Here is a 22,301-nt window from a genome sequence, read left to right on the forward strand (position 1 = left end):
GAAATTATTACAAGAATATGAGCAAGACTTGCAGTACGATGAAGAACTGCAAGCAGAGTTAAAAGAACACATGGAGAAAATAAATACACTCGTCATCGAAGCAACAGTAAATGAGGAGCTAGACGTTTTAGACAGTGAAGAAGTAGAGAGAATAAATCAGCTAAGGAGGAAAGTCAGGGAAACTTTAAAGAAAATACGGCCTGGGATGCAACGGCCAGACAGCACACAGAGAAGAGATGGTGTGACATTACCGCAGGTAAAAATCCCTGTATATGAAGGAAGATATGAAACGTGGAGAACTTTCCACGATCTGTTTACTAAAGTAATACATGAAAACGACCAATTGTCGAACGCAGAAAAAATGCAGTACCTAAAAACTCAAGTAAGAGGGGAAGCCAACAGAATGATACAACACTTACACATATCCGAGGCCAACTACGAAGTGGCATGGAACATGTTAAAGGAAAGATATGAAAACCCGAGGATGATATTGTTTAAACTAATAGACAGGATGCTACTAGCGCAAGAAGTAAAGGAATCTTCTGCTAGAGCACTGAAATCACTACATGACATAGTACATATTGTTTTATATTTTAGTATTACTTATATATCCATGTATTATTGATATTATTTATAATTTAAACAAAATTATAGTAAAGTCAGAATTTGGTATTAATTTTGAGAGTAAATTAAATGTAAGACCAAATATTTACGATGTCGGGATAGTATCACGAGGTTTTTCCTGATTTTCCCTCGTGATTTACTATGAGATCTCTAACGCGAGAATTTTAATGTCACCGTTGCATGTGGTTGTCTTTTTAAAGACAGATCACATGCTATGATTATTTTGTGACGGATATTCTTGAGTTGGGGTTGATTTCATGTAATCGAATGAACTATCTTTTAGTAAAGTCGTCCCAGGAACGCAACTCATAAATATTGGCAATATCATTTTAAAGTCTTCTACTTTAAAATGTATCATATGTATCTGAATTGCCGATATAAATGAGTCAAATTAAATAAATTATTAGAAGAATTTTTTTACTAAGCAACAACATTTTTGTTTATGTTAGTAGTATTTTGTATTTTGACAACGGCACCCGATTTGGGCGTCGAAACGTTAATAAAAATAATTTTTTTATAATATTGTCGCTTATTTCCCACTATAAATAGTTAAAATTGTAAAAATGCCACAAGAAAATAGCTTCAGAACAACATTAAGGTGACCAATATAATTAATACTTAAACACACACATACAATGCTATAATAAGAAGAATATTAAATACTCTAATAATAAAATCTAATAACTTTACCTATTTCAAAATATTTATCGTTAGAAAACACGACTTTATTTTCATTACACATGTAATATGATTTAATATAAAACGAGTAACAGAAAACATATCACGTTAGCAGGAGTGGCAAATTCCATTCAGGTTTGTTTGGATGAAATAAACTACAATTAAAAATATCTATATATAATTATAGACAGAGAGCTCGAAGTACAATTCAATAACATTAATAATAAAACAACTAATACTACGATTATAATAATATACAATAATAATATGATTCTTAACAGATTGAAAAATATATCCAACTCAATACCTTTATTTACCTTACCTAACCTAAACTTTTATTTGAATGTTATGATTTAAATTCTGATTCAGATTTAACCTTGATTTATTACCTAAGGTGTTGCAGTTGGAAAATTATTATTTGTTCAAAGACTAGTGTCTTGACATCACACATTATATTAACCTATCTTTGTAAACTAATGTATCATGATTATTGTAAACTTTGAACACTGACTACATTCGTTATTACTTATTTCGTCGGGCAGTAATTTCGCCCCCGCAGCATGTCCAATATCAAACATTCATTATTCATATTCGATATTGAACAGTATATTTTTATCACCCCGTATATGACATGAACCAATTTGTTATGGTATAATACATGTACGGGTTTCTAATTTAGTTCACGAATTGTAAATTGTAAACAATAATTCGGGCAATTGCATTATTTAATTTGATGATCAAATATATTTCTTTGTTCTCAATATTTGTAAATATACTCAGCGCGTGGCTTGACACCAATGCTAAGTGCCACCGCTGAGAAAGTATACACATTTAGAATCATTCTCAAGAATCAACTCAAGCAGTCAAGATGTAACTTCAAATAGAGTCTTCAACAGTCTTCAACTAAACGCGTACCAGTAACAAGTCAGTATTCAAAGTTCTCCCGGGGTAAAATACCCTAGTGTCGGTTCTATAAATAAATACTTTTATCGCTATTGGTGTTTCCATTCTATCTGAACAACGTTCTCCACTGAGCCCTAGGGATTATACAGGAAGCAAGCGGTTTTTCTCTGTTTTGTGCAGGTTAAGGTTCAACCATGTTTTAACTCCCCAGTACAAATTTAAAATAAAATTGAGTGATTCTCCTAATTGTTCAAGTGGAGAAGAAGGTACAGCGGAGCACATAATCTTAGACTGTTCTAAAATAATAAACGAGGTTAAAGTATTAAATGAAGAAATGGACAAAATACCCAAAATCACCAGACCGTATAACCTAACTCAACTATTACGAGAAGAAGATTACAATATTTATCAAATTTTGTACAAAAATATTTTATGTATTAGATTAAGTATATAACCTATGTTTTTTCCCTTCGTGTTAAGGCCTATGTCTATCCGAGGTCCACCTGTCTCGTCTAAATGCTCTGATCGACCCTGAGTGTCAAATTGTGTCCTAGTCTAATATCCCAATTTATATTGGAAAAAAGACAATGAAAAAAATGGAAAATTAAAAATTAAAAAAAAAACAAAATGAAAAAAAAAAGCTTAAAAAAATTACAACGAAAGGAAATAATTCCAAATAGAAATAAAAATCGTTGAAAAATTAGATATAGATATATAAAACAGTTCTTTGTAAAATTGGAGCAGGATTGTGATTGGATACCTACCTAAACAAACCAGTAGAAAGCAGGAAGCACTCCTTTAGATCTTCCACATAAATAATACAAACAATTCCAAAAAGGTAAGATGGCGAATGGACATTGACTCCGAAGCCAATAATGCTCAAACACATACACACACACACACAACTTTTCATAAGAAAATACAATATTAGGTGCATTTAAATTTAAGAAAAAATTTTTTATAGGTAATTGCTTTTTTATATAAATTAAAAAAGTTTAGCTTATAACAAAAAATATAATTTGGTACAATTTTATCTTTATATTTTAAACACTCTTATAGATTATACAAAAAGTATGGCAACAATGTGGCTCGCAAACATATAAATATTGAGATTCAGATGCCAGGGCCAGGATGCCACATAAATGCATGTTGTGTTCAGCATGTTGTGTTCAATACTTGTGCAAAAATATAATTTAACAATTTCTGGTACATTTTCAAAATTTTGATATCTAAACCACCTTGACCACCTATCTACGCAACTCAAAATTATGTGGAATGTTCGTTTCTCATTCAATGCACGTTTTTGTTTTACCATTAAAAAAATATTTATTAACACTTTCAGCTCAGGCCCAATATCTGATATTTGCCTCATGTGCCAGTTTTATACAGTGATTAAATACAATGAAATAAAACATTTACATTATACATCATTGACAAATTTATAACCTAGAATTGTCATTTCATCCGTCACAATAGATTACTTTTGTTTCAAATTAATCGCATCGTGGAGTATCTATTTAGAGTTAGAGTATTGTAATTATGATATCAAGTAATTTAACATTTATAAGTATAAGTCGGTTTAGTATGGAAATACCCTACAGCAAATACATGATTTTCGAAGTTCTATGTATAATAATCACAGATGTATGATTTTTTCTGTCACTTTGAGCTTAATGCGTTAGAGCGAATTCAACTAACTAAGACGCACTGAATAAAGGGTTCGGGATAAACTGTAGTTTTTATTTATCATATTAGTTGCTCCTATAAGAACCTAAAGTTTTGATGGATTCGACCGTTACTTGATGGAAGTTCATTTTATCTAATAATAAAACACTGAAAACGTTTGTTTTCTATACTTCCACAGAATTTATTATAACTAAGTGACTACAGCTGTTTCGGCAGAGTGCCTTTCTCAAGTGATATAGTTTACAATGTGTTTGCCTTTTTAAGTCTTCAACTGAAGAGGTTGAGGAGTGGGGAGCTGTTTGTCTCGAGTTGGTCATTCAGAATTATATCTGTATTTTTCAGTTTATTAATTTCCATAGATTCTAAAAAAGATAGCTTAAGGCCTTTATTTTGAATATGCAGAATTTGAAACTCTTCATTGAAAGAATGATTATGATCTAGAAGGTGAAGTGCGTATGTAGAAGTGTATGTTTTTCTATTGTTGAATGCCCTTTTGTGTTCTGCTATCCGTTTGTCAAAAGTTCTGCCAGTTTGACCGATGTACGTTTTCGGACAGTCACCACACGTTAGTTTGTACACACCACTCTGTAGTTGCTTTCTCTTTCGGCTTTTATTGTTCTTAATATATTTGCTTAAGTTGTTGTTAGTTTTGAAAGCTGGTGTTATTCCTTTCTTTTTTATGTATCTGGCTATTTTTGTTGTTATCTTGCCAGTATATGTGAGATTATGAACCAACTTGAAACAACAATTTCTAAACATCCCGTATTTAAACAGTTCTTATATTGGTGGAGATACGTGGATGATATACTAGTATGCTTTACAGGAACTAACAGACAACTTGACCAATTTCTATCATATATTAATTCACTTCATAATAATATTGAGTTTACAATAGAAACAGAACAGAATAACTCCATAAACTTTCTAGATGTAACGATTTCCAGACTACACAACAAACATGAGTTCTCCGTATATCATAAACCTACCCATACTGACACAACTATACACAATTCATCATCCCATCCTACACAACACAAATTAGCAGCCTACCATAGCATGATACATAGACTGACAGAAATTCCCATGACAAAAAATAATTTCGAGATAGACCTAAACATCATTAAACAAATAGCAGTAAACAACGGCTATAACGAACAAACAGTTAACAAAATTTTAAACCAAAAACTCCATAAGAAAGCCCTGAAATTAGTCTATCCACCACCACAGAAAGAACCCAGTACCTTCTGCTCTCTCACATATACTGGCAAGATAACAACAAAAATAGCCAGATACATAAAAAAGAAAGGAATAACACCAGCTTTCAAAACTAACAACAACTTAAGCAAATATATTAAGAACAATAAAAGCCGAAAGAGAAAGCAACTACAGAGTGGTGTGTACAAACTAACGTGTGGTGACTGTCCGAAAACGTACATCGGTCAAATTGGCAGAACTTTTGACAAACGGATAGCAGAACACAAAAGGGCATTCAACAATAGAAAAACAGACACTTCTACATACGCACTTCACCTTCTAGATCATAATCATTCTTTCAATGAAGAGTTTCAAATTCTGCATATTCAAAATAAAGGCCTTAAGCTATCTTTTTTAGAATCTATGGAAATTAATAAACTGAAAAATACAGATATAATTCTGAATGACCAACTCGAGACAAACAGCTCCCCACTCCTCAACCTCTTCAGTTGAAGACTTAAAAAGGCAAACACATTGTAAACTATATCACTTGAGAAAGGCACTCTGCCGAAACAGCTGTAGTCACTTAGTTATAATAAATTCTGTGGAAGTATAGAAAACAAACGTTTTCAGTGTTTTATTATTACCTAAAGTTTTGTTATAAAATAACATTAAACAACATTTTTTTTTAAGTATGTGTACAAAATGTGTTGATTTGGTACCTACATTTTTTTGTCACTATTCCAGTACATTTACAAAAATTTCTCTGGCAACATTGGTTATGTACGCTGCATTACTGTACAAAATGTCAAAAAAACTGTATACAGTGATGAGCGCACTAACCACCGTCAAAATAGCTCAAAAGATGGAAAACATATTAGGTTGTGAGATAACAAGAAATGAAACTAGTGGAGGTGGAAGATTTAGCTATAAACACCTATAACTTTACATTCTACTTATTGTTTCCCACCTTTAGACATATTGGACGAGTTTGGCACACTGTGACAGTGACAGTTTTAGTTGATATACTCCTCTGATAAGTCTAAAGGTGGGAAACAATAAATATAATGTAAGTTTATAGGCTTTTATCGCTAAATCTCCCACCTCCATTAGTTTCATTTCTTTTTATATCACAACTTAATATGTTTTCCATCTTTGACAAGGATTATTGAGGGTATTTCGCTCCGAATTCAATCCTACTCTATCGATTTACTTGATATTTTCACAGTAAGTAGGGAATAGAACACGAAACAAAGTCTACCCTATGCCGATGTGCGCTTTTATCTTGGGGGTGGTTCCGACCCCTTCTTGGTGGTGGAAATTTTTTTAGTTAAGGGGGGGGTATAGTATTTTTGATTATTTTTTTCGATTTTTTTATTGGCTTATTCGATTGTAAATATTTTCAAGAGTATACCATTAAAATTTCAAGTTAATCTGAGCAAAATTGACGGAGATATGGATATATACAAAAATTTTCTTAGTATTATTGACAAAACTACATTTTTTTTTAAAACGCGTTTTCTGAAAAACATGTTTTTTTGAGGCGGTGTACATCATAACTCAAAAAGTAATGCCCGATCTTTCTGAAATTTTGCACACTTCTTTTTTAGATATTTTACTAGGTAGTGACGTCTAGTTTTTGCTTATTTTAACAATTTTTTTGTTTTATATTACCATTTTTCTCTTTACCAAACACACTTTTTTTTTTGTTTTTTTCGATTTTTTCACTTTAAAGTTATACCATGAACTTAAAAATCAATATAATCATAAAAACTCGACGTCACTACCTCAAGAAACGCTTAAACTAAAATAATCTTTTTGGTTTATATGTTTCAAATGATTCTGTCCGAATATATAGTGTACACCGCAAATCATCTTCTTTTTTGGATCGTCTACTTAAAAATGACGCCACTGCTTCATTTTTTAATATTTTTCAATAAAAATTTAACTGAATCATCTTCAAGTGTTGTTCTTTAAGATATCCTTTTACCTATTTAATTTAACCTCACCACTTTCAAGGGAAAACGTTTTAAAATTATGCAAAAAAACGCAGAATTAACTATACCCCCCCCCTTAAAATAACCACAGAAGTGGCCAGAGAACCTAATTCTAAGCAAAAACTGTTGTATAATTTTTTTGAGAACTCAAACACTTTTTGAGTTATTCGTGGTTGAAAATTGGCCATTTTCATTGAAAAATGACACCTTTTCAGACAGTTTTTTGCGAATACCTTAAAAACTATGCATCTGACGAAAAAAACTATATAAAATATTTTTGCAGCTTATAAATAAACAAAGGGATTTGTTCCTTCACAAATCTTCTAGTTATAATACAAAAAGAGATATGGTAGGTGAGAAGAGTTTGTTTTTTTGGTGCATGCTCAAATCAGTGTATTCAACTTGAAATAACAGAGAAACGGTCGACTTTAGGTGTATAATGCGACCAATGCCTTTTGTAGTCTTTAAAAAGACCTTTAGAATAAGCAATATTAAAGGTCAATTACATTCAAACTAAGCGTGATATGCTGCAAAAAAATGGATGATATTTTAAGAAAAAATGAGAAGTATATTAGCCACTGATCCATCAGAATTTAATTGCATCGTTTTCCTTCTACAATACTTTTTAATATAGTGTTATTTCTCTGTAAAAAAGTTGGACGGGTTTAAAATGAATGGTTTTTGAAAAATATAAGATCAAATTATGGAGCGTATTTTTAAATTTTCTTACAAATCTTTTTTTCTGCATGTAACTCGGAAATGATAAGAGATACAAAAAAAGATACTGCACAAAAATGTAGGGTTTTTTAAAATAAAAATTTTGTTTTTCATTACTATATCTCTTATTATTTTCAGTTACATGCAGAAAATGGAAGATTTTTAAGAAAATTTAAAAATGCGCTCCATAAGTAATTTGATTATACTTTTTTGTCAAAAATCGTTCATTATAAACCCGTCCAACTTTTTGAACATATAAATAACACTATAATAAAAAGTATTGTAGAAGGAAAACGATGCATTTAAATTCTGGTGGATGAGGGGTTAAATATACTTCTCATTTTTTCTTAAAATACATTAGTCATCCATTTTTTTTGCAGCATACCTCGCTTAGTTTGAATGTAATCGACCTTTGATATTGCTCATTTTAAAAGTCTTTTTAAGGACTACAAAAGGCATTCGGCTGTTCCAAGTAGAAACACTGTAAGCGCCAATTCGAAAAATATTCACCAGAGTAGAAAACGTAAAGGACTCAACTTTTCAAATTTCTGTTTTGTTTGAAATTAAAATGAACACACATTAATTTAGTAAAAAATACTCCTGTTTTCAGTAAATATTTTTATGTCTGAATTTTATTTCCTGACTAGGTTTTGAACACATACAGTGTTTTATTTGGGAAACCTGATAATATAGTATAAAATTTCCCACGTTTTAAAAAGTACCACAAATTATACTTTATTCAAGTTCCTTTAACAAATATATAACAAATTGCAACAATTTAATGGTCAGTGTCTGGGTCATGTAATTGCTGTCATCCAGGGTTATGGAAAAGCTTGTCCACTAGTGTCTCCGAGACTGACCAATTACGCCAAAACGATCATCCGTTTTCAGGAATCAAAGAAATAAGTTTCTCTATTATGTTATATTAAATTCTCTATATAAACAAATTATATTATGCAGTTTTAATAAAAAATTTTCGTTTATTGTTATAACTTTGTATATACAATATTTATATTAAGGTGTAGTTTTACAGCTTGTAGTTTTTTTATTTATTTGGTCTATTATAAAGTTATCTTACTCAAAATTCAGCCGACTTATAAACTTAACATTTTATACACGATAAATGTCTACTGCACTTATCACAATAACCATCAATAACTAACAAACAACTAAAAATTGCCTTGGAAATATCAATGGTCTTGGCGAATGTAAAATGTAAATCATGCGATTACCACGGTAAATCACTGTAAATCCAAACCAAATAAAAACACTGTATATCCCGTATTTAGTGTTTATACTTGTGGATATGGATATAATGTGTTTTAAATTGGTGAAGTGAAGATGGAATGTTAAATTGTGGTTCTACTAATTTTTTATTTTTTTCTTCCTTGGTAATTGGTAGATAACAACACCCTTAATCCAAAAATGCTATAAAAGTGATTTTAAAAAAATGGATATACAGTGTTTTTACTTGGGGCAGCCGCATTGGTCACACTATACACCTAAAATCGACTGTTTCTCTGTTATTTCAAATTGAATACACCGATTTGAGCATACACCAAAAAACAAACTCTCCTCACCTACCATATCTCTTATTGTATTATAACTAGAAGATTTATGAAGAAACAAATCTGTTTTGTTTTTTATAAGCTACAAAAATATTTTATATAGTTTTTTAGTTAGATGCATAGTTTTTAAGGTATTCCCAAAAAAACCCTTAGAAAAGGTGTTAATGTTTCAATGAAAATGGCCAATTTTCAACCACGAATAATTCAAAAAGTAGGTATTGAGTTTTCAAAAAAAAAATTATAGAACACTGTTTGCTTATAATTAGGTTCTCTAGCCACTTCTGTGGTTATTTTAACCAAAAAATTTTGCACCCCTAATACCAACCCCAAGATAAAAGCACACATCGGCCTAGGGTAGACTATTGAATTAGGAGATAAGTAGAGACTCTTTCCAAACCATGCAGTAGGATAGAATTCGGAGGTAATATCCTATTATTGCTCCCATTGACTGGTGTATAAAGCATGATACATAATAACACTAGTCAACAAAAAAACAAAAAAAATTGCGACTGATGTTAAAATGGCTGTAACGGGAAGTTTAAAGCGTCCTGATTGCGAATTCAAACACTAAAATTTTCCACCACGTATAGATTTTGAGTTATCTTCTTAAGATGCCGTGCATTTCTGCGTAGGGGTCCACGCATACATTGTCTTGTCAGGTGAAATGTTAGATGTTGAGTTATAGAATACATCAAATATAGCTGTTTATTATAAAAATGTTTTTATACTATATACACATAAGTTCAGAACTAGAAACAAAAACGATAGTCTTTTGTACACAATTTTCTGCCTATCCCAATTTTCCGATAACATTATGTGGATTAATACAAACACACATTTTATCCCGCATAGTAAAAAACTAGGACAGCTCCTGGTTACGGTTCCTAAATATTGTAAGTTTTACTGGCTAGTAAATTCCATTTAAAAAAAATCCATTATTGTAATGTAGAACCTAGAGTTAAGCATGTCCTTTGGGCAAGTGAAGGTCTCTAATCATGTAATTCGGCTTGTTGGATGCAATAAGGTGCTTTTTCGTCGCTTTCGGGAAAATAAGAATCATTATTTTCTGATACATCATCGGGTTTACTTTTATCGCCACACATTTCCAAATCTTCTTCCCAATTTGCCGGGGGTCCTGGAACTGGTAAACCGGTTTTAATGCTGAGATAACATCTGGATATTCAATTTTATGCTTGCTTTTCCTTGGAAACCCAGACACTTTTGTCATGCAAAAGTAACAGTCATTAAAACCGTTTAGAACTAAATAAGTTTAAATGGGTAGGTTTACTGATTAAGGATTACTTTTGGTTTATTGTTTATTTAAATGTTAATATGTTATTCGATAGGGAAAAAGATGATGCACAGGTAAACAAGGATGAAAATAAGAAGAAGGGGAAAGCTAGATTGCAGAAAAAAGGAGAGATAAAAATGGGAACATGGAATGTGAGAAGCATCAATGGAAAAGAGGAAGAACTGGTAGAAGAAATGATAAAACAAAAAATAGAAATACTAGGAATAACGGAAACGAAGATGAAGGGAAAAGGTCTTAAGAAAATACACAAAGGATATTGGTTGCTTTGGGTAGGAGCGGATACAAAAGAGAAAGCAAAAGAAGGAGTCGGGATAATAATTGCACCGAATAGGCTACAACACGTTAGAGAAGAAACATAAATGTTAACCAGAGAATATTATCGGTGAAAATGAAACTGATGGACGAAGAAATATGGACAATAACAGCCTACGGAGTAAATGAAGATGCAAGAAAGGAAGAGAAAGATAAATTTTTCGAGGAGTTCCAAATGCAAATTGATAATGGAGAAGAAAACATAATTTTAATGGGAGATCTAAACGGTAGAGTCGGAAACAACAACAGCGGAATAGAGGAGTGTATGGGAAAAGAAGGAGAAGAAATACTAAACAGAAATGGTGAAAGAATAATAGAAATATGTATGGACAACAAACTAGTTATAACAAATACAAAATTTAAACATAAAGAAGTACACAAATACACGAGAGTACAAGACAGCAGAAACGAAAAATCAATCATAGATTACTTTTTGGTAAGCAGCAACAAATGGAAAAGAGTACAGGATACGAAAGTGAAAAGAGGCTCAGAGATTGGCAGTGACCACCATCTAGTAATAATGAGAATGAGAACAACAGCAACAGAGGAAAAAGAAGAAAAGAGAAAAAAGGTAGTAAACGAAAAAATAAAAAGTTACAAATTAAAAGAGGAAAGATATAAGAAGAAATTCCAAGAAAAATTAGATAATACTCTGAAAAGTAGGGCAAAAAACACAAATATAGAAGAAAAATGGGAATATCTAAAAACCAGCATAATCAAAGCAGCTGAGGAAACTTGCGGAAAAGCAAAAATAGCAAATACTAACATGAGGAGAACGGAATGGTGGACGGAAGAAATACGAGAGAAAATAAAGAACAAAAAAGAAAAATGGAAGAGATACCTAAGCACAAAACATCCGGAAGATTACGAGGCATATAAAGAAAAAAGGAAAGAGGTTCAAATAGCGGTGAAAGCAGGAAAGGAAAGGTCATGGGAGACATTTGGACAAAAAATGCAAGTCCTTATCAGGTCAAGCATATAATCAGTTTGTAGCAAACGTTGAACATACACTTCCCAGTAACATTAAAAGCTTCTGGAGGTTCGTAAATTCTAAAAGGAACAAGCATTCCGAACACTTTAAACCATAATGGCCAAACCAGTACCGATGGTCCTACCTATAATAATTGTGTGCTTACTTACTTTTGTTTTGATTAATTGGATAATTATAGGATGAAATAAAATTAATAAAACACATGGTTCAAATTGACATCTGAGAGGGGCTGCTCCCTCCTCTTCTCTTTTTTGTCACTTTATTGAATAGGCAATTTCTAGCGAATGCCAGCCATCTAAATGATGTCATCATGACATCTCCCTTCCTAAGATAATAATTCAACATTCGCTAGAAAAGAACATGTCAAGAACTTAGAAGCTATTACAATAATAAACATGTAGACCCATACACATATATACACACATATACAGATAAACAGCTTATACACTATGATTAAAGTTTAGCAGAAAGTTAATTACCAAATTATAAAATCATAAAATACATTGCTTACACATTATAAATTAGGTCGAACAGGAGGTCTAACAATTCGCCCAGATCTTGTTCTAAAAGATGTATGCTCAGAGATTACAGTTGAATTATTTATTTCATGATCTGATAAATCTGTATCACATCTGGAAGAGTGATTAGAACTTACACTTGAATTTAATGAATTTTCAACAGTGTCGCGTATGTGTGTGCTATTTGCAGAAGGTGCATTATCATATTGAAACTGATTGTAACTACATGAAGCTTCACCTGAATTTACATTTTTCAACTCTACTTTTATTAGGTGAGCTCTATTTCTTACTACAACATTATTAGTTCCACATAATCTTATTTTATATGATCTCGGATTAGACAGTTTTTCAACTACTATACCATCTAGCCATTTTTCTTTGTTAGATTCATTAAAATTTTTTACTTTAACTTGATCATTAATTTTTAATACAGGCAATTCTTTAGTATTTTTATCATAGTACTTTTTATATTGATTTTGCCTTTGTGTTAATTCCTTCCGTACATTGTTTTTTACCACTTGTGGTCTCAAATTTGATTTTAATACAGGAAAAGTTGTTCTAACTTTGCGACTATATAGCAATTCAGCAGGACTTGGAACTTTATCTGATATTGGTGTATTCATTAAATCTAATATACACAAATAAGGATCTTTATTAGATTTGAATGCCTTTTTTAACATTGACTTTGCAGTTTGTACAAATCTTTCTACCTGACCATTGGATTGAGGAAAATGGGGACTAGATGTTTTATGAGAAAACCCCCATTCTGCAGCAAAACGACTGAACTCCATAGAAGAAAAGCAAGGCCCGTTATCAGAAAACACAACTGTAGGGATTCCATGTCTGCAAAAAATTTGTTTTAAGAACTGTATTACTCTATTACTAGTTTGTGACGTTAAAGCAGACATTTCCACGAATTTTGAATAATAGTCAACCACTAAAATATAATTTTGTGAATTAAAAACAAATAAATCAATTCCGACTTTATCCCAAGGGAGGTCAGGAATGGTGTGAGGCAGTAAAGGTTCTCTCTGATTACATTTTCTCTCTGATAGGCAAATATTGCAACATTTCACAACATTTTCTATATCTCTTGACATTCCTGGCCAAAAAAAATATTGCCTAGCTAATAATTTTGTTTTCTGTATTCCTTGGTGTGACATATGTAATTTATCCAGGGTTTCTTCCCTTAGATGTTTAGGTACAAGCAATTTATTATTTTTTACAATTATACCTTGAACTACACTTAGTTCATCTTTAAATGGCAAATATTTTTGAAATTCTTGATTTATGTATTTACTATCAGGGAATCCTTCTGTAATTAATTTCATGAGTTGTATTAAATGAGGGTCTTCTGCAGTTTGTTTTTGAAACTCTCTAATTTTACAATTTGAAATTGGGAAACTCTCTGTAATGCTTAGAAGCTGTGATTCAATTTCACTGAATTTATTTTCAAATGTTTCATCATATGATTTTGGAAAAGCCCTACTTAAAGCATCAGCAAAAAACATATCCTTACCTTTCTTATAAACAATAGTAAAACTATATGGTTGTAACATGACAAGCATTCTTTGAAGTCTAGCTGGAGCATCCACTAGAGGTTTGTTAAAAACTCCAACAAGAGGCTTGTGATCCGTCTCGATTGTCACATCAACACGACCAAAAATATACTGGTGAAACTTCAAACAAGCATTAACAATAGACAGCATCTCTTTTTCAATTACTGCATAATTTTTCTGAGTTGGTGTAAAAGCCTTCGAGGCATATGCCACAGGTTTATTATTTTGTAGTAAAACAGAACCACATCCAAACTGACTGGCATCTGTTGAAATCACTACAGGACATTTTACTGAATAAAACTGTAGGATAGGTGCTTCAACTAACAGCTTTTTTAATTTCTGAAAAGCAGTTTCCTGTTGGTTTTCCCAATGAAAAGAAATATTTTTTCTTGTCAGAAGTCTTAATGGCTCTGTAAGCTCAGAAAAGTTAGGTATGAAACGACATAAATAATTTACAACACCTAAGAATCGTTGTACATCTTTTGCAGATCTTGGTCTTTGCATCTTAGTAACAGCTTCAATTTTTTTCTCATCAGGTTCCAGACCCTTTTTAGAAATATTATATCCCATATAATTTACAGAAGCTAACCCGAACTTGCATTTATCTCTATTAAATTTTATATTATTTTTTCTAGCAATATCTAAAACCTGTTTTAATTTTTTATTGTGACCCTCAAGAGTATCAGAATATATTAATAAATCATCAAAATATAACCCTATTTCTACATTTTCAAATAATTGCTGCATTTTCTTTTGAAAAACCTCAGGAGCTGAAGCTATGCCATTTGGCATTCTTAAAAAACGATATCGACCAAATGGGGTATTAAATGTACATAGTTTACTGCTGTTATCATCTAACTGAATATGCCAAAATCCGTTGCTAAGATCCAAGACAGAAAAATGACAAGAACCTTTTAGTCGACTAGAAATATCATCAAGTGTAGGGATATAAAAATGCTCACGCTTAATAACATTGTTAAGATCTTTAGGATCCATACAAATTCTTATATCATTATTAGCTTTTTTATTAACTATTACAAGAGAATTTACCCAATCCGTTGGTTCTGTCACTTTTCTAATTATCTCAAGTCTTTCCAGCTCCTTCAGTTTCTTCATCAGTTTGTCATGCATTGCAAATGGTACCTTTCTAGGTGGATGGACTCTGGGGGCTACTTTCTCATCAATTTTTATGGTATGTTTACCTTTCAAACATCCTACACCCCTAAAAGCATCATCATATTCATGAATTATTTGACTAATACTCTCAATATCATTGTGTAAATTATCATTTATTACATTAATATTATTTTTCTGAATTAAATTTAACATTATACAGGCATCAAGACCAAGTATTGCATCATTATGTGTTTTAACAATATAAAATTTCAATTTAGCTATATTTTCTTTATTTTTGCATTGCCTGACTTTTAAATATACACTTCCTACTGTATTTATTATTTTTCCATTATAATCAGTAATTTTATTGGTGCTACTAGTAAGTTCAGAAGTTTGAATATTTAATTTTTTAAAATAAGTGTATGGCAAAACACAACAGTCTGCTCCTGAGTCTAATCTAAAAGATACAATTATTTTATTATTTATAAAACAGTCTTCATACCACTTTTCTGAAGACTTTTCATTTATATTATTTAGAAAAAACTGATCTGGCGAAAAATCAGAATCTGAATCGGTATCACTTTGATGGACATTTACATTATGGACTCTGTTTCTATAACTATTAGCATTACAAACTTTTGCAAAATGGTTAAACTTATTACAAATTTTACACCGTAATCCATAAGCCGGACACTTGTTTAAACTATGATTAGAACCACACTTATAACAGTTTTTTATAAAATTGTTACTTATCTTTTGATTTCCTGACGTCTGGGGATGATTTCGGTAAGACTGACCAGGATCAGCTGTATACTGAGGAGCAGATTTCGGCTGCTGGTTTCTATTTGATTGATGTTTTTTCTGTTTTTGTATTTCTAGAACTTCTAATGATTGACTACTATTGGCCCCACTAATAACGCTCAACTGTCTTGCTGCCACCTCAGCAGCTCTGCATATTTCTAATCCTCGGCTCAGTGTTAAACCTTGTTCTCGTAACAATCTATCCTTTAACGAAACATCCGAGATTCCAAGGATTAGCCGATCACGTATTAAACTGTCAGTTAGAGTGTCGAATTCACAGGTACTTGCAAGCTGTCTCAGTTCTGTTACATATGAGTCATATGTCTCTAACCCTATCTTGTCTCGAGTAAAAAATAAGTATCGCTCATATGTGACATTTTTTGAGGGTGTAAAGTACTCTTTAAACTTTTTTAGAATAGCTTTACAAGACGTTTTCTTTTCATCTGAAGACCACTCGAAATTGTTATAAATACGAAGAGCCCGATCTCCAACTCGATTCAACAGTACGCTGCCTTGCAAACTGTCGGTCTCTTCATTAAGCTTGCTGGCTTCCAAAAATATATTAAATTTTTGTTCGAAAAAACTCCAATTATCTCCCATATTACCATCAAAACACAGTTCTGTTACTGGAACAATGTGGTCGTTCATTTTGGAGGTTAAGTCAAATTTAAAAAGTATTATTATTTATCAATTCTCCTTAGGGTGCGAAGACAACGAAATATGACTGCGCCATATAATAATTGTGTGCTTACTTACTTTTGTTTTGATTAATTGGATAATTATAGGATGAAATAAAATTAATAAAACACATGGTTCAAATTGACATCTGAGAGGGGCTGCTCCCTCCTCTTCTCTTTTTTGTCACTTTATTGAATAGGCAATTTCTAGCGAATGCCAGCCATCTAAATGATGTCATCATGACACTACCATAGCCAAGATGTTTGCTCAGTACTTTGCTGCAGTGTATAGTGAGGACGAATGTCCTATTCCAAATAGTGCAAGGGCTAACACTAGTTTCAACATTACTGGTTGTGACTTATCTATTTCAGAGGTATATACCAAATTATCCCAGCTAAACATACATAAGGGTCCAGGGCATGATTGAATCTCACCCAAGTTACTGAAATACTGTAGTTTTAATCTTGCTTGTCCCTTATTCTTTATTTTTCAAAAATCATTACAAACGAGTGAATTCCCTCCCGTTTGGAAAGTTAGTTTTATATCACCGATATTCAAGAATGGCGATAGAAGCAGGGTTCAGAGCTACAGACCTATTAGTATCCTTAATACTATACCTAAACTATTCGAGAGTTTAATATGTGACAAAATTAAGCCTACTATACAAAATGTAATCATTGAACAACAGTATGGTTTTGTTATGGGGAGATCAACTGAAATGAACTTGTTAAATTATACCTCCTTCTTAAATGAAGCATTGGAAAGCAAACAACAGGTAGATGCGATTTATACAGATTTTTCCAAGGCATTCGATAGAGTCAACCATACGTTATTGTTACATAAGATCGAACAGGTGGGTTTCTCTGATCCTCTGCTTAGTTGGATTCGAAATTATCTATTAGATAGAAGGCAGATAGTTCGTATTAAGAATTATTTCTCTAATGAAATTATAGTTAAATCGGGGGTACCTCAAGGCTCCCACTTAGGACCTATCCTTTTTAATTTATTTATAAATGACATAAATAAAAGCTTCAATTTTGCTCAATTTCTTCTATTTGCTGATGACCTTAAATTATTTCACATAATTACCTCTGATTTGGATCACTACAATTTGCAATCAGATCTTAATGGTCTTGTGGAATGGTGCTCACTTAATGGTATGGACTTAAATGCAAACAAATGCCATGCTATAACTTTTACTCGACTAAGACACTTTGAGAATAATTCTTATTATATATGGGACACTAGGTTACAATTAGTTGACTCAGTTATAGATCTGGGTGTTATTCTTGACACTAACTTGAATTTCAACCTACACATTAATAGCATGGTTTCTAAGTCATTAAAGATGCTTGGCTTTGTTAAAAGATGCAGCTATGACTTTACGACTGGTCGTTCTTTAAAATTTCTTTATTGTTCTTTGGTTAGACCACATTTAGATTATGCATCATGTGTTTGGTCACCTCAATATAACTGTCACATTAATAAAATCGAACAAGGTCAGCGTAAATTCTTAAGTTATTATGCTTATAAGATGCATCTCACTGGTCAAAGTTATGAGTCTTTACTGCAAATTATTCGACTTGACTCATTACAGAGTCGTCGTCAACATAGAGATCTTTGCTTCTTATATAACTTAATTCATGGTCATAAATTCTGTATCTCACTCTTAAATAAGATTGGTCTACATGTACCTTCAAGAACCACCCGTTCTGTGACCACCTTCCACGAAGTCATTAACGGCACAAACTATGGTTCAAGTTCCTATCTTTGTAAAACTATTAAATTAGCAAACACATTATCTCCGCATATTGATTTCTTTGTGAACAACTTTACTGCGTTTTCCACACAATTAAATTTATATTTAACTAAGGGTCGGTTGTTCGAACGCTAATCAACGTTGATCACTATCAAATACTTAATTACTGTCACAACTGTCAATGTCAACTTTGGTTGGGTTGCCGAAAACATAATTATTCATGACAATTATGAAATTAGTTAATCAATTATGTTAATAATTGTTATGTTAATTGACTAACTAATCTCATAATTATAATTAACTATGTTTTCAGCAACCCAACCAAAGTTGACATTGACAGTTGTGACAGTAATTAAATATTTGATAGTGATCAATGTTGATTAGCGTTCGAACAACCGGCCCTTAATGTTCTAATTTCAAAATGATTTGTCAATTACTGTTATTGTCTTTTAAGTAATTTTTATAAGTAATTTTATTTTTTATTGTTGTTTGTTATGTATTTACCAATTTTGTACCTACTAGATCTTATTTTTTCTAATTTGTGTGACATTTTAATAGGATCATGTACTAATGGACTTCGGTCCGTAAATGAATAATAAATAAATAAAAATGACAAAAAATTATAGGGAAAACCAAAAACTCTTCTACAGCGCATTAAAACAACTCAGAAAGAGCACACGATGCCGAATATAAAAGACAAGAATGGAAACGTACTAACAGAAGAAAAACAAATAATGGAAAGATGGAGAGAACACAGACACGGACAACATCTAGGGGAGATACAAGAAAGGAATGAAGAACAGCAAGTGGAATCCATAACAAGAGAGGAATTAGAGAAAGCAATAGAAAGAGTAAAATTGGGCAAAGCACCAGGCAAGGATCATATCATTCCGGAAATGATAAAATTCATGGGGACAGAGGGAATGGATAGCATGAAAGAACTAATGAATGATATCATAAATAGAGCAGAATTACCAAAGGACTGGAAGAAAGACATTATATTACCAATACACAAAAAGGGAGACAAGAGAAACTGTAATAATTACCGACGTATAACCATAGCAAGTATCCCTGGGAAGGTATTCGCAAGAATAATAGAGACAAAAATAAAAAGCCAAATAGAAACAACTATGGAAGACACACAGTGTGGATTCAGGAAGGACAGAAGCACGCAAGACCTAATATTCACATTAATACAAGTAAATGAGAAGGTAATCAAGAAGAATAGAGAGATACATATGTGCTTCATTGACCTGGAAAAGGCGTTTGATAGAATCCGAAGAAAGGACGTATGGAAGACACTAAAAGAAAGGGGAGTCGACAGACACATAATAGAAGTAATAAAGGATATGTACAAAAATAATACAAATACAGTAAGAACCAATAACGAGGAATCCAGAGAATTTACTACGGGTCAGGGCATCAAACAGGGATGCGTGCTGAGTCCACTGCTATTCTCAGTGGTACTGGATGAAGCGATAAAGAAAGCCAAGAGAAGAATGAGAAAACTAACATTAGGATACTGGCAAATGAAACGGACTCAACTATCGGAGTTACTATTTGCAGACGACATGGTATTGATAGCAGAAAACAGAGAAGACTTGCAGAATAATCTTGAAATCCTAGAAGAAGAACTACCGAACATAAATATGAAAATTAATACAGAGAAAACAAAAACAATGATAATTTCAAATACGAGGAAGACACATGCAATAGAATTAGACGGGAAACAGCTAAAGCAAGTGGAATATTTTAAATACCTAGGAATAATAATCGAATCAAATGGTAAACAAGACATAGAAATAAACGAGAGAATGGGACGGACAGGAAGCTTATTTAACGCTATGAAAACAACATTTTTGGGGAAAAAAGAGATACCGGAGAAAGTAAAAACGGCAGTCGTTAAATCAGTAGTTAGACCAACAATCATATATAGTAGCGAGACATGGACATTGACAGGGAGACAAAAATCCAGAGTCAATGCTATGGAAATGAGGTTCCTGAGGAAAATAGCAAACAGAAAGAGGACAGACAAAATACGAAACCAAACAATTAGACAAAACCTAAAACTAGAACCAATCAATGAAAAAATAGTGGAGGGACAACTTAGATGGTTCGGGCACGTGTGTAGAATGTCGAACGAGAGGCTTACAAAACGAGTGTTCAAAACGCGAGTGCAGGGGAAAAACAAAAGAGGAAGACCAAAAGTTATGTGGGTAGATGAAATCAGGAAAGAAGTCGAGAAGAAGGGATTGACATTGGAAAGTGCAAGAAACCTAATGCAAGATTGGAAAGCATGGAGACTACAATGCCAAACTCAACTCCACCAGCCTTACACCTAAAGGTAGAAAGGCTTAGGACTAAGTAAGTATGTTATTCGTAGACATTAGATATCCCAGTGTTGTCAAATTATGCACAATTTTTAGGAAAAACGTTAATTTGATAACATCACACCAATATATTACAAATTACTGTTTTAAAAAAATTTTAGTAAAATACTCATAACTCAAAAATCCTAACTCATTTTTTTTGAAAAAATCATAACTCAAAAATCTTAGGTGTTAGGAACTTTTTATCATCATAATATTCATATTCAGAGAGCAAAAATTAACAAAAAACGACATTTTGCATTCCAGTCACAAATTGGTTGTAAACTAGTGTAATTATTATTCATGGTGAAAAATGATCTGTGAAATAATCCTTTCAAGAGGTGTTATATATACTGTTTCATATACCAATGTATCTGACAGAAGCAAAAGTACAAAGTTTGATAATGAAACTGACAGATTATATAAGATGACTTGCTAATCTGCCAAATAGATCACAGATCTACTTATACAAGTCCATATTATTTTTTCTGACCGTTATATTATGTTCTGTCCATCCACAAAGGCAGGCTTTAAACTGCAGTCTGTGTGGCAGTGCAAGGAAAAATATGCATCCTGAAAGGGTTAAGTAAAAAATACATAAGAAATAACATTGAGTACCCAATATGATGCATTGTTGAATCACTAGCTGAAGCTGAATGCATTGATATGTTTTAAGTTCATGGAACTCCAACACATGGATATACTATTAGTATTCTGTGGTTTACTTACCTCTTAGATTTGTTTGTCTTTCTTTACAGGATGTAAGTTTATGTTCCTCTTGTTCTATTTCAGTCTTTATGGGACTTTTCTCTAAGGCTACATAATCAAATGTATCATGTATACTTTCTCGTTTGACTTCCTCCTTTATTTCAATTTTACCAATATCCAAATTACCATCATCAACAGCATATATTTCTGCTCGACAGGTCTCATCACTAACTTCTTGTTTTACTTCTATTTGTTTAAACTCATCACAAATTCCCTGTTTTACTTCCATTTATTTGAACCAGTTAACCAGTATGATTTTAGATTAGGGACAAGGGGGACAACGGGGACAAGTGAAAACTTACAGTTTAGAGTTTATGGCAGTGTTTAGGGCAACGGCAACCAAACATGGCAATGGCAAATGCAAACATAACCAATAATAATAATGTAGTTATGTAGTTGACATTTGATCAAAGCTAAAAACATTGACATTGTTGCCATATTATAAAATATTTCTTACTGTAACATCTAAAATTCAACATCGGATAAGAACACAATATTTATATACTACATATTATAACAAATGTTAGATACAGGCCAGGACTGGTGGCCCGCGGGCCGGTGCGCCTTTTGCCTTGGTTAGTATCTGTCCATTAAAAAAATTAAATGCTGAAAAACATTTTACAAAAATGATGCAGCTATCATTCTCCTAAAAAATGTTTTAACTTGCTTCTGATTTCGCCGTTTGGCACCGAAGACGCACCATAAACCTACAATAATAAAGCCAGTGGGTACAACAAAATACCAGATATCA

At 32.3% G+C, this 22,301-nt stretch overlaps 1 protein-coding gene across 5 annotated transcripts in view; it reads right to left on the reverse strand.

Moving 5' to 3' along the window:
- The window catches only part of LOC126881413 (zinc finger protein 664-like), a 99,928-nt gene extending 77,984 nt beyond the window's left edge, over nt 1-21,944 (reverse strand). For 4 of the 5 annotated variants that reach the window (XM_050645682.1, XM_050645681.1, XM_050645680.1 and 1 more), the window contains exon 1: nt 21,512-21,928. In XM_050645682.1, coding sequence (XP_050501639.1) covers nt 21,512-21,779 — 268 coding nt within the window. In that variant the 5' untranslated portion in view covers nt 21,780-21,928. Of the gene's footprint in view, nt 1-21,511 lie in introns of all 5 variants that reach the window. The other variant, XM_050645678.1, reaches the window with a different exon arrangement.
- Between the last annotated feature and the right edge of the window lie 357 nt (nt 21,945-22,301).

The sequence above is a fragment of the Diabrotica virgifera genome, chromosome 3 (assembly GCF_917563875.1).
Source record: "Diabrotica virgifera virgifera chromosome 3, PGI_DIABVI_V3a".
NCBI classification, from domain to species: domain Eukaryota; kingdom Metazoa; phylum Arthropoda; class Insecta; order Coleoptera; family Chrysomelidae; genus Diabrotica; species Diabrotica virgifera.